Here is an 11834-nt window from a genome sequence, read left to right on the forward strand (position 1 = left end):
TTTTGTTATACAGCCAAGAGCAAGCATCAAGTGATTTCATAATGGAATGAGATGCCGTGCCCTTGATCTAACAATTTGAGCAACGGCTGGCTACTCTAGATTTGGCTAGAATCTTTGTACCGTCAAAGATGTGTACCATTGCGATTAACCGTCTCTGCTTAACCAAGTTGGCTTCGAAACCTGCAATGTGCACTTTCCCTTTCTCCGGGTTATGCTCTCCCGCTGTATCCCAAAGCAAAGTTGTAGGGAAAAAATGAATACCACCATGTAACCGTCAAATAATGCGTGTTCATGGTGATAACCGTCAAATAATACCATCCTCCTCTTCGCTTTCTTTTGGAAATCCAAGTTCCAACTGTGCTAGATTATTCTTATTTTTATATTTTCGCAGAATCTCGCAATTCCAAATCAACAGCCCAAAAGTTCTAAAATTAACATTATTCTTATTTTTATATTTTCGCAGAATCTCGCAATTCCAAATCAACAGCCCAAAAGTTCTAAAATTAACAGACACGAACAAACTAATGAACAACTACCATATACTAAAAGAATTCCCATGCACTATTCGCTAATATTCCACAGTTCATGATAATAATGTCATACAACTCAGAGTCAGTTCCGCGGTCCTTCCTTCTAATCACCAACCATGGGCGCAACTTTTCTTTGAGCATGCAAGAACATCAACATCACGATGCGAGCTGGATTTGGAACCTAGGACGACTTAGGGCAGCAATTTTTGAAGTGAAAAACATATCCCCCATTGGTTGTTCCAGACTACCAAAGAAAAAGAATTACTACGAAGTTTTCATGCACAGAGGAGGCACTCATTCAGTATATAAAACGGGACTGGTCCTTCGTCGTCTGAATAGCATTACTCTTGTAAATGCTATCGATTTCACAAGCTAATACAACTGTATTTCGAGTATGATCCAACTTAACAAGTCTGATATGCCCTATTCTTGCTACAAAAAATGCCTACTAACCTCGGATAGTGTTTTCTCAAAAATAAAATAATCCTCAGAATTGCGGCACTTGGCCGTCATTTTCTTGTTTTCTCGTTACAAGTCTTACATCTCATCACAAATACCCCCCAAAAAACGAAAGAAAAACGAAATGAAAAGCACTCCTCTATAGCTCTTTTGAAGGTTCGTACCATATCCATGCGCTTACCTCATAAAATCATTTTCCTCAAGACCCTGGTTCCCATTAACTCATCCGACATCCACAGTCGAGATTTCACGCATTACCAGTTCGACCAGACATTTCAGTTTCCAGTCCCCCAATTCTTAGACACAAAAATGAAGACAACCTGGAAATTGAGCAACCACAAAGACATAATCACTAATTATACTTCGACGAACAAATACTATGTATACGGGGAAAAAAGAAACTTGGGAGTGTGCAAAGAGAGGGGAATTTTATTTCTTAACTTCAAAAGCACAAATAGACGAAGTCAACCTTAAAATTAAAAGAAAGAAAAACTAAAAGGAAACCATGCGAAATGGTGTACCCATCGCCAACAATTGAGGTACACTAGAATGTTTATTATCTATTCTGGGTGGTCAAGTGAATGATGAACCAAAATAATCTATATGCTTATTTTTTTCCCTGCTGGTGTTTTCAATAGCAGGAGTGCTACATACACACCCACCAACCAGACCTCCAACCACGTGTGAGAGGGGTGTGGTCAGTGGTGGTTGTGTGTGTCCCTATCATCTCCATTCAATTGACTATCCCATCACCGATTTTAAGTAACACTTATAAATGATAATACTAATAGCTCTAGACTTTGTATACTTAAAATGCATGAAGCACGTCAATGCTTCGTTCAGAGCTTGGTCACAGACACCATCAATCATCATGTCCCCATGTTGCAAAGGAGCTGGATTAGATCTATGGAGGATCCATCTACCAGCTGCCAAGGCTACATTGCAGCAGAAGGGAAACAAATACCTTAGACTTCATCGCAGAATTGGCAACTCTCATGTAAATCTGAAAACTTATGCGCCAGGCAGAAAGTAAATCAAGCTCCATCGCAGAAAGTAGATCAAGCTCGATCGCATAAAGGCGAAAATTTTGAAATTAATCACCTAGAATAACAATTCTGGAAATTATTTATGACAATCAGTGAGGGGTTCCATGACAATACATCAGCCTATAAATATGGACAAATGGGTAACAACAACAGAATAGCTCGGAAATTACCACAATGGAAATCCCCTTTTTTTTCCTGGAGTGCCAGTATATGGACACGATGCAGATTTGGGATGGGTTAGACGTTTCTGCATTTCTTTTGGTCATAAACTACTATACATATCATTGTTTCTCTAAGTCTTCCAGTACTGACCTCCAGTTTGCCTTCAAAACAATGTTATTAATCTCGTACCATACAGCCCGTTTTGAGAGGAAAGCGGTACAGTTGAGTGACAGTTCTTTCTCTCAATTTCCAGGCTCATTTCGGCATGTCCAAGCATTCCGGCCCAACTCGGCGATTCCCACCCCTATTCTAACTTGTTCTTTCCCACTTTAACAGTCACATGTCACAGACAAGTTATTTTATGTCCTTTTACATGAGAGACGCACATGTCTTGATACTTTCAATGTACCTCTGCAGTTTCTACACCTATGGTACCTTCACTCTATGTAGCCTAGAATAGCCCTCTCTTTTTTACTTGTGCCACCATAGGTGCAGTACTTTTATCTTTTTCTTCAAACACTTTGAAGGTTTTATGGTCCAATTTTTTTTTGATAAGTAGGTTTTATGGCCCCAATAAAAAAACAAACAACTACGTAAAAGATTTAAGCAAATTATCTAAACAAATATGACTGAGACAACTTGAAACTGCCCCTGAAATCATACAATGCCTCCAGTATGGTGAACTAATGCGGGCTTAGCAAGTGGGTCTGGGTGCAAGCCTCTTCCCTCAAGCTTTAAAATTACCAGAGATCCACTTGATACTTGTTCGACTCCATAATTCAAAATAGGCAAATGATTTTGGCACTCCACTTTTTTATGATGGCACTCCAAAACTTGTCTTTTAGTGTAAAAATTATACATAGCAAGGCACACTAAAGACATTTTGGAATGCCATCATAAAAAAATGGAGTGCCAAAATCATTTTCCTTCAAAATACTCCACAAGTATTCCACAATTCACAACATCCAAAAACTAATGTAGCAATATAATAGAAGTCATCCAACTAAATAACAAATATCAACGACTTACTCAAAATATATGACAGGTAGCTAAGCTTGATTTCAAGAAGCAGGTCTCCTTTGCACTACCAAATCAACAGCTGAGTAATAATCCGCAATGAGGCGATACATGTACGATGGGTTATGCCCTCCTCTGTGAGTACATAAGGGTTACAAAACCTTTCAGTAATCGCGGAAATAGAACAAAGCATGCATACAGACAGAAAGACAAATACATGAGCTTTCTAATTATGCAAGTCTGGGACAAAAAAAAAAAAAGGGTGCAACATCCAGAATGAGTTCTTCTATATGGGATAAGTTAAAAACGGTGACAAACTTGATCAAGTGAAGCCACAAATAAATGCAAGGGGGTCTCCTTATTTTCATGTAGTTGCTAAGAACCAGATATACATCAGATCTAGACCAAGCATAGGAAGACAACAGGTAAAGTTCTAAACTTAATGAGCACCTCAATGCCCAAGAAACGAATAATGAAAAGGTGAACTTACGTGTCAGTAATAAACAAATTAACAAGCTTTGGAGGCACATAGTCAAAAGCAGGATTAACAACATGAAGAAGATGAGAACCAGCACCACTTCCAAAATCCATGCAATCTGAGAATTCTCCGAAGTCCAGAAGGTCAGATGGAGATTTCAGCTCATTCAATAAGACCTCTGGATTATGAGGATATAAGGGGCACAACTGTCATGCAGGCAACAGAGCATGAATAAAAACCATGGCATAGAAGTTTAAAAACATGAAGTGTAACTCAAAACAAAGAAACATGTCCGTAGTCCAATAAAGGAAATTAAACTCAACAAAAGTCAACAAGATGATATCCAGACTACTTGGGCTTGGCTATTGGCCATGTCCCTCAATTCTATCAGAGGTCCAACTAGGAGATGGCAATACTAGCCTCTCCAGCAATGTTGTGTGATTTGGAGGTATAGAAATTAGCCTCCCCACACGAAGTTGCTGATATGAGATACGGCAGCCTACCTACTACCTCCCCAGGCTTAAAAGGTAACCCTGTGCAATGCGTACAGCCTATCCACTCCACCTGTGTCTGCTTAGCGTGTAATTTTTTATACAGCCTCGCCAGGCCTGAAGAAAAATATACAGCTTCTGGTCGGTTGACAGCCACCATAGTAAGTACGGAAAGAAAAGACATGAAATCCCTACTCTCAGTAGCTTACGAGTTTACGTCCGTCCATCCCTGGTCGGATGCAATTTCCTTTAGATTTCTCCCTTGTAGCCATTACCCGAATTCACGCAAGTTGTCCACACCCCCCAAACTGACCTGAAGAGGAATCCTTTCTCGCGAACAAACACAACCCCTACACACACCTAGGAGCACCCCTTCCTGCATATCCATACAAGACCCGAGAAGCAGGTCGAGGTCCTACGAGGTACCCACTACTCGGAGTACCCTCCCAAAAGAAAAAGATGTGTCTGTCAGGATCTATGCCTGTACGACGCCCTCAAGCGTCAATCCCTCAGTGAAATCATAGTAACTAATAACTACAATGTCAGACACAACAAAAGAAACCACCACCAGCATTCAACATTTTCAATAGTAATTTAGACAGGTTCCAACTTCAAGGCCATTTCCTTTCTCATAGTGATAAGCGAAGCAATTCTGGACACTTCAATCCACTTAATAGTCATTCTGCCCACTGGAAGAATTCAATGATGAGGCTGCAAACCTCTGGACATTCATCTCATCATCACTAATGCTGTTGACTAATAATGTCCTCATTCAGATTATGTGTTCTGGTCCACAACAAATTACCAGTGCACAGAAAAGCCAGCAATTCTTGGTATTTTCTATGGCCAAAGTTATTTGGTAGATAACTACTATATACAGTAGAAATGAAGTGATCAACAAGATTTCAATGTTTGGGACATCCCGCATCACAAGGAGGTGCAGCATTGGGATATGGACGAGTTGACTGACTCTTACAGAGAGACCTGTCAATTGCTGGTGTTTCCAGGTGGTCATTTTGTCAAGTGTTGAGAGAGGATGATACTTTCTTTCCTTGGAAGGGTATTTAGGACATGCCCCTTCCAAGAAGCATTTTTATTACCGTGTGTTGCTTAGGACAAGATTATAACAGCAATTTGATTCTGAGGAGGTAAGTTATGGTATAAAAATTGGTGTTGGATGTGCAAGAGGGGTCGGAGGCAGTGGCTCACCTTCTTATTCCTTGCCCAGCGCTTGGGCCATTGGACCTAAGTCAGTTCTTGGTTAGTAAGGTTTCGATGTTTCTGCAAAGTGTGATGGAGTTAATTCATTGTACAAAGTTCTCCTTCCAACAATTACGTATGCAGCACTTGTTTACAACTGGTCTTTAGTTCTCAAAAGGCAGGCTGCCAAAGTAACTTGAAATGTTACTTTTCAGATTTACACACCGTCTTAGTTAAAATTTGGTGTTGCCTTCCTTGCAGCATTTCCAGAGTTCACTAGCACCGTCATAAACACTATTTGATACCCATATATCATATATCATTCTATTGGAAAATCTGAAAATCTTTCTGTGCAACCAAAGTTACCAAAAATTTCTTCCTCTCAATGGAATCAGAAAGAAATGTCAGAACTGCAGCTTGTCAACAGTTGGCAATTAGGCAAAAAAGAAGGTCTCCATTCTAATTCTGATGTAATATGACATTAACAGCTTTTGTAACACCAAATACCTTGTGAATGCCAGCAAGCACCACGAAAGGGACAGCATGCCTTTTGGCAGCTAATGCAACCATATTCAACCCAATGGGTGCTATAACACCACCATTGGCCATAACGGCATGAGCTCCGACGATAACCTGCAAATAGCAAATTGTGCATGAGGCCAAAAAGAGACAAGAAAATTCTAGTACAAGAGAGAGGAAGGACAGGGACCGAAAAATACGTAGGCTCATGTACCATGTTCACTCGGGAAATCATAGCAAAAATGGCAGAATCAGTAATGACTGTTGTTTGTAATCCTCTTGCAACCAGTTCTTTTGCAAGAACATGCCCTTGATATCTAATGGAAGCACCAACAAAACAAATCGAGTCTTTATAGTGAACAGTAAAAAAGAGAAAGAAGCACAAAATTACACAATCACAAAGGCCCTTTGGCTTGCAACAAAGGGCTAGCTGGTCACACAAACCTTGGAGCACCTTCTGCAACGAACACCCGAAATGATCTTTTTTTCTCCTTTGCAGCACAGAGGAATTCCATTACTGTTCTTGAGTTGCCTAAAGTTAATATAACCTCGCTGGGAAAACAGACAACAGAGTTAAATATGTTCACACAAAGACTAACGCAAAAATATACTACATTTCCTGGTGGATGGCATGGATCCAATAGAAGCACACATCAAAACATAAATCATTTTAAGTGACGTACTCTAGCCAATGATAACTGTGTCCCTCCCAGGGTGGGAGGCAATCTCTTTCAGAATAGAAGTAACCTAGGAGACATCTCAGTCACGGAGTTTATTCCCATAGATAGTACACATTAAAAAACTTTATGATCGAGGATCGCTACGCAAGTTGGTCAAAACATGTCATATGAGTTTCCATCCTTTCAACTCGCGTCACTTTCTAACATCCAAAAATTGCGTTATTTCCTTGCTTTATCAATGTTGTAATTTTAGTCATTCATCTCAACATCCTTATTGTACCTACTGTCATTTTCAAGCATGTTTTTCTTTCCACTATTAATAGAGCTTTTCCTTTAGCTTTTTGGCAATAATGGCACAATCGCAGTACCCATTGAAATTACAAACCATTCCTCCATCCTTTGTTCATTTAATGACAACATTTTCCTCAATCTCCCATTACATATGGAAACTTGAGCCAAAATACATCAAAAATCAACACCCTAAGTTATTCTTGGCAATAAATATCATTCCTATCACTTAATTTGCTAAATTAATACATCCAACATTTTTCTAGCTTAACTTAAAACAAATTTGATTCTATAGAAATTCTCCCATTTCAAATGAAAATATTCACTGTCCTACTTAAAGCAATTGAAGATTGTCGTCACCGACAGTCAGATGCAGGATTCTAGTTGGGGGCTGGGGCAATGCATATGCAACAGTTACTATCGATGCATGCGGAGTGGAAAAATTTTGTAAGCAACCAGTACAATTTTCTTTGAAAAAACACCATCAGAAACTGGTGGAATAGGCATCATAGATGCAGAAAAGGTAACATGTAATCACGTATGATGGACTACTGCCTGATGCCCAAACATGCTCAAATGAGAAGAACTTTGAATGTCTAGGAGAGGTACTTTTGATGAATATGCTCCACTGCTTGCTCAGCAATCTGCTCATGGCAAGTGCTGATATCTTGGATAAGCTCATTAACTGCCTCAATGACGTTATGCTTTAGCTTCCAACTCTTTGAAGTTTTATCAGCAGCTGCAAGGCAGATATAACTTCCACTATCAATTCAAAAACCAATACATAAATGCACTACTTTGCACGATCCTATGTTAAACAATCTATGAAGAATGACACATTCGAATATTATTATGCACATTCAAATAAACATGAATAAGATTACAAAGTCCTTTCTCTTTAAGCACTCCGCAAACCAACAACGTATCCTAGATGAAAACTGATAGACTAAGTTTCTCAAGGAATCAAGCATAGAACAACATGAACCCACATTTGCTTTTCCCTTCAGAATCACCCCCAGAAGAAGACGAGCGAGGAACAGCGGCTGGGTTAGGCACATCTTCAAGAAGAGCCTGTAACGAAGGTGGTCTTAGAGTGCTTCTAGCAGCAGCAGCAACAGCTGCAGCTGACAAAACTGGGTGATCATCACGATCAACGTCGTCGTCTTCATCACTTTCAGCAGATAAATTCAACCCGCCAATAGCAGCTGTCGCGAGAGAAAGATCCTCTTCCCTAATTATATGTAAAACACGCCTCACAATATTACCAACAGCAAGCTCTGCAATTCAGCACACACGAGACATTACCACAGTATGCAAGCCTTAGATAGCTGAGGTAAACATTACCCCAAATTAAGTGACATAACCAACATGCATAACGCAAACCCGCAACTTACATAAACAACGTAAATGCATGGACTAATACCGACAAGTCGTATTAATAACAGTGAATCCTGAAGTAACTCATCAACAACTGCAGAAAATGACAACGGAAGAAACTAATAGGAAGCATACCAACAGGATTTGCAGCAATCAGCTGCTCTCCGACCATCATTATAGCATCAATCAGAGCCCCGGCCTGGTTTACATGGGGCATTCGCTGCTGTGAAATTACGGACCGAAGTAGCTCCGCAGTTTGCTTGGCCGTAGCCTTTGACCCCTCGATTTTACTGCACCAAAAAATATATATATTACAACCCCAAAATGACAAACCGCACACAACTCCAAAATGCCAATCAGACAATCCACTGAAAAAACCAATTGGCCATAATCAGGGGATTCCTCTCCAAACTATACTAAGCTTGGGTGGTTTAGCAACATCCGCAAGAATAAAAAGTGGACTAGTCTCTATACTATCAATCTATACTTTGTACTAGTTAGGTGTAGTCCACTTGACACTACCTCATTTTTTAAGAAAAAAATAAAAATAAAAATACACGAAAGTCCATCATTCTCTCCTCTTCTGCCTTCCCACCCTCTTTCTCCTTCTACCCTTCCACTTTCCTATGTCTTTCATTTACTACGCACCACGTCTCTCATCCAAAACATAACATAAATTTTACCGTGCTCCCGTGCATGGCACAGGTATCGCGCTTGTATTAACCAAGCTCGTGTAGTTTAAAAAAGCAATGTGGGACAAGTCTAAAGATTGAACTATCATACATACACAACCAAAATCGACCATTCACCTTACAATAACGAAGCACTCACCGTTTCTTGAGCTTCACTACAAAATCATTCGTCTCAACCTAACATAAATTTTTCGGCGCTTCGGAGCATAGCACGGCTATCGCACTTGTATTAACTAAGCTCGTGTGGTTTAGAAAAAGCAACGCGGTAAAAGTCCAAAGATTGAACTAACATAACATAAATACACAACCTAAATCCACAATTCACCTTACAATAACGAAGCACTCACGTTTCCTGAGCTTCGACACGAAATCATCCATCCCGCACCAACACAAAATTTTCGGTGCATAGCACGGGTATGGCGCTTGTATTAACCAAGCTCGGGTCGTTTACAAAAAACAACGCCGGACAAGTCTAACAATTGAACTAACATAACTTCATACACAACCTAATTTAACAATTCACCTTATAAAAACAAAGCACTCACCGTTTCCTGAGCTTCACCACGAAATCATTCACTAGAACGTGCACGTCCGGCATGACTTCCCAGCAATACACAACCTGGAAGAAAAAGAAAAAAAATAAAACTTCACAAAAAAACACCGCTCAGTTTGATTTCTCTATTGTCTCTCTCGAAACTAAAAAAAACAGCATCAATCTCAAGATTAAAAGGACTTCGTTTCCCTTCTTCGATTTCCCTCTTTCGTCCCAGCAAAATTACAGATCGTTAGAGAGAGAGAGAGAGAGAGAGAGAGAGAGGCACCTGAATAAGAAGTGGTTGCGATTACAGCTTCGGCTGGGTTTGATTTTTGGAAACCCGAGTTCGTTTTTATACTGGTATCTCTCTGTGCGTATATATATCTCTGATTGATGGTAAAATAAGACCTTTGTTGCATTAGCAACTTTTTCAATTTTATTTTATTTGAATTTTTTTCGCGTTCGTGAGTTTTACGTCTCGCTTTTTTTACTTTTTCGAGTCGGGTGTAATTACTAATTCACGGTTTTTTGTTTTTATTTGAATTTTTTTCGCATTCGTGAGTTTTACGTCTCACTTTTTTACTTTTTCGAATCGGATATAATTACTAGTTCACGTTCTTTAAAGGATATAATTACTAGTTCACGTTCTTTAAGGCTCCGTTTGGAACTTATGAAAAGAAAAAGAAAGGAAAGGAAAATAAAAGAGAAGAAAAATGAGAGGAAAATAGGAGATAAAATTTACTATTCACGACCCTCAAATTTTTTATTTTCTTCTCTCTTTCTCTACGACCAAACAATAGGAGGGAAAATTCTTTAATTTTCTTTTCCTTTCTTTTCCCTGACTTCCAAACATAGCCTAAATATATTATTATGTGAAACATGTCTCGCCCATTTATACTAGTAAATGGAAAGTGTTTAGTAAATGCACATAAAACCAAAGGACATGTTTTTGGAGTAAGAAAAACAAAGCAAAGTGTGAGTTGTGGGACTAGGGTTCTTAAGGTGCGCTAGTACGTTACGCAAGTATGATGCGTCTTGGTATGCTATGTCGACATCTCGTTACCGTGGTCCGAACTGTTAAATTTGTTAAGTTCAATGGGTGGATCATCAAGGAAAATATTTTTATTTGATCAGGTATTATTGTTTTCTTCTAAAGTCGCTCAATATTTGTTTTATAGGTATAATTATTAGAAATTATTTGTTAAAAGTGATTATCAAAGTCTTATTATTATTATTATTATTATTATTATTATTATTTGTACATGTAGTGCTCAATGAACTATGTCGCGTTCAATGAACTCTACAAATTGAACGGGTGAGAGATAATGGTGATGATATCTCGATAATGCATGACGCATGATACATCGGCTGTATAATTTCAACCATTTTTTTTTTTTTTTGCATGTTGATGTGTAACTAATTTACTAAAGCTCAACCCTCATATGATGAGATAGAATCTTCCAATCAGATTTTCTTGGAATACTTTATATCGAAATAATATTTGTTGTTGTTTTTGGCAAGAAAAAAAAAGAGACTAATCAACGTTTACTCGATTATTTACACTATTATACTTTCGAAATAAAATATCTAGAACACAATAAATGAAGGGGAGTATAAGAATTTGGAGATTTTTAAATTTATATAAGCGAAAGAAACATGAAATGTTATTCACGAAGGTATTTTATTTTTATTTTTTATTAAAAAATGACACGTCTTTCTTCTCTTGCTGGACTGCTACTATAGGTTTGAAGGTCGTAATTTTTGTGCATCCTGACTTGATCTCATCTTGATTACGCTTACTAAACTCCACGTATTTTCACCTATATAATAATAATCAAATACCCAATCACAAGCACATATAGTAATAAGTCGTTGTATATAGTAATCTCTATATTTATATGAATGAGAGGAGAACACTTCCGGTGATTATTGTATTTCACATAGGTAAGTAAAAAAATTGACCACTTGCGGGATAAAGACAGCCATGCATCCAATCTCTCTCCATCTTGCAATTCTTTGTTTAAAAAAAAAAAACTGCATCTCTCTCTCATGGAAGGAGGGAAGATTTGCAAGGAACCACGCAAGAAAAAATGCTTTTGGGCCCGTTCCGAATCCCACAAAATCTAAAAAAATATTCATAAATTTTTTAATATTATTTTATGGGCTCCTGTAAAAAATCAGCTCTAACGAATATCGGTAAGTATTACTTTAATATTATTTTATGGGCTCCTGTAAAAAATCAGCTTCAACGGACATCGGTAAATATTACTTTGGGATTCGTAGGGCAAAACTGCTCAGTTTGCCCATACGAATCAGAAAGTAATATTTATCGATATCCGTTGGAGCTGATTTTTTATAAG

At 38.4% G+C, this 11834-nt stretch overlaps 1 protein-coding gene across 5 annotated transcripts in view; it reads right to left on the reverse strand.

Annotated features, from left to right (window-relative positions):
- LOC131334762 (uncharacterized) overlaps positions 1-9882 on the reverse strand; it is a 64544-nt gene extending 54662 nt beyond the window's left edge. Inside the window, exons 1-11 of one of the 5 annotated variants that reach the window (XR_009202270.1) lie at positions 9761-9882; positions 9485-9558; positions 8383-8537; positions 7860-8147; positions 7480-7609; positions 6347-6454; positions 6117-6219; positions 5891-6016; positions 3705-3898; positions 1954-3349; positions 835-1309 (exon numbers count right to left, since the gene is read on the reverse strand). Coding sequence is in view for 4 of the 5 variants with exons in the window: in XM_058369999.1 (XP_058225982.1) it covers positions 3259-3349; positions 3705-3898; positions 5891-6016; positions 6117-6219; positions 6347-6454; positions 7480-7609; positions 7860-8147; positions 8383-8537; positions 9485-9537 (1248 nt within the window). In the remaining variant the exon portion in view is untranslated. Of the gene's footprint in view, positions 1-834; positions 1310-1373; positions 1925-1953; positions 3350-3704; positions 3899-5890; positions 6017-6116; positions 6220-6346; positions 6455-7479; positions 7610-7859; positions 8148-8382; positions 8538-9484; positions 9559-9760 lie in introns of those variants that run through there. The other 4 variants (XM_058369998.1, XM_058370000.1, XM_058369999.1 and 1 more) reach the window with 4 other exon arrangements.
- Positions 9883-11834: the final 1952 nt, after the last annotated feature.

The sequence above is a fragment of the Rhododendron vialii genome, chromosome 7a (assembly GCF_030253575.1).
Source record: "Rhododendron vialii isolate Sample 1 chromosome 7a, ASM3025357v1".
NCBI lineage: Eukaryota > Viridiplantae > Streptophyta > Magnoliopsida > Ericales > Ericaceae > Rhododendron > Rhododendron vialii.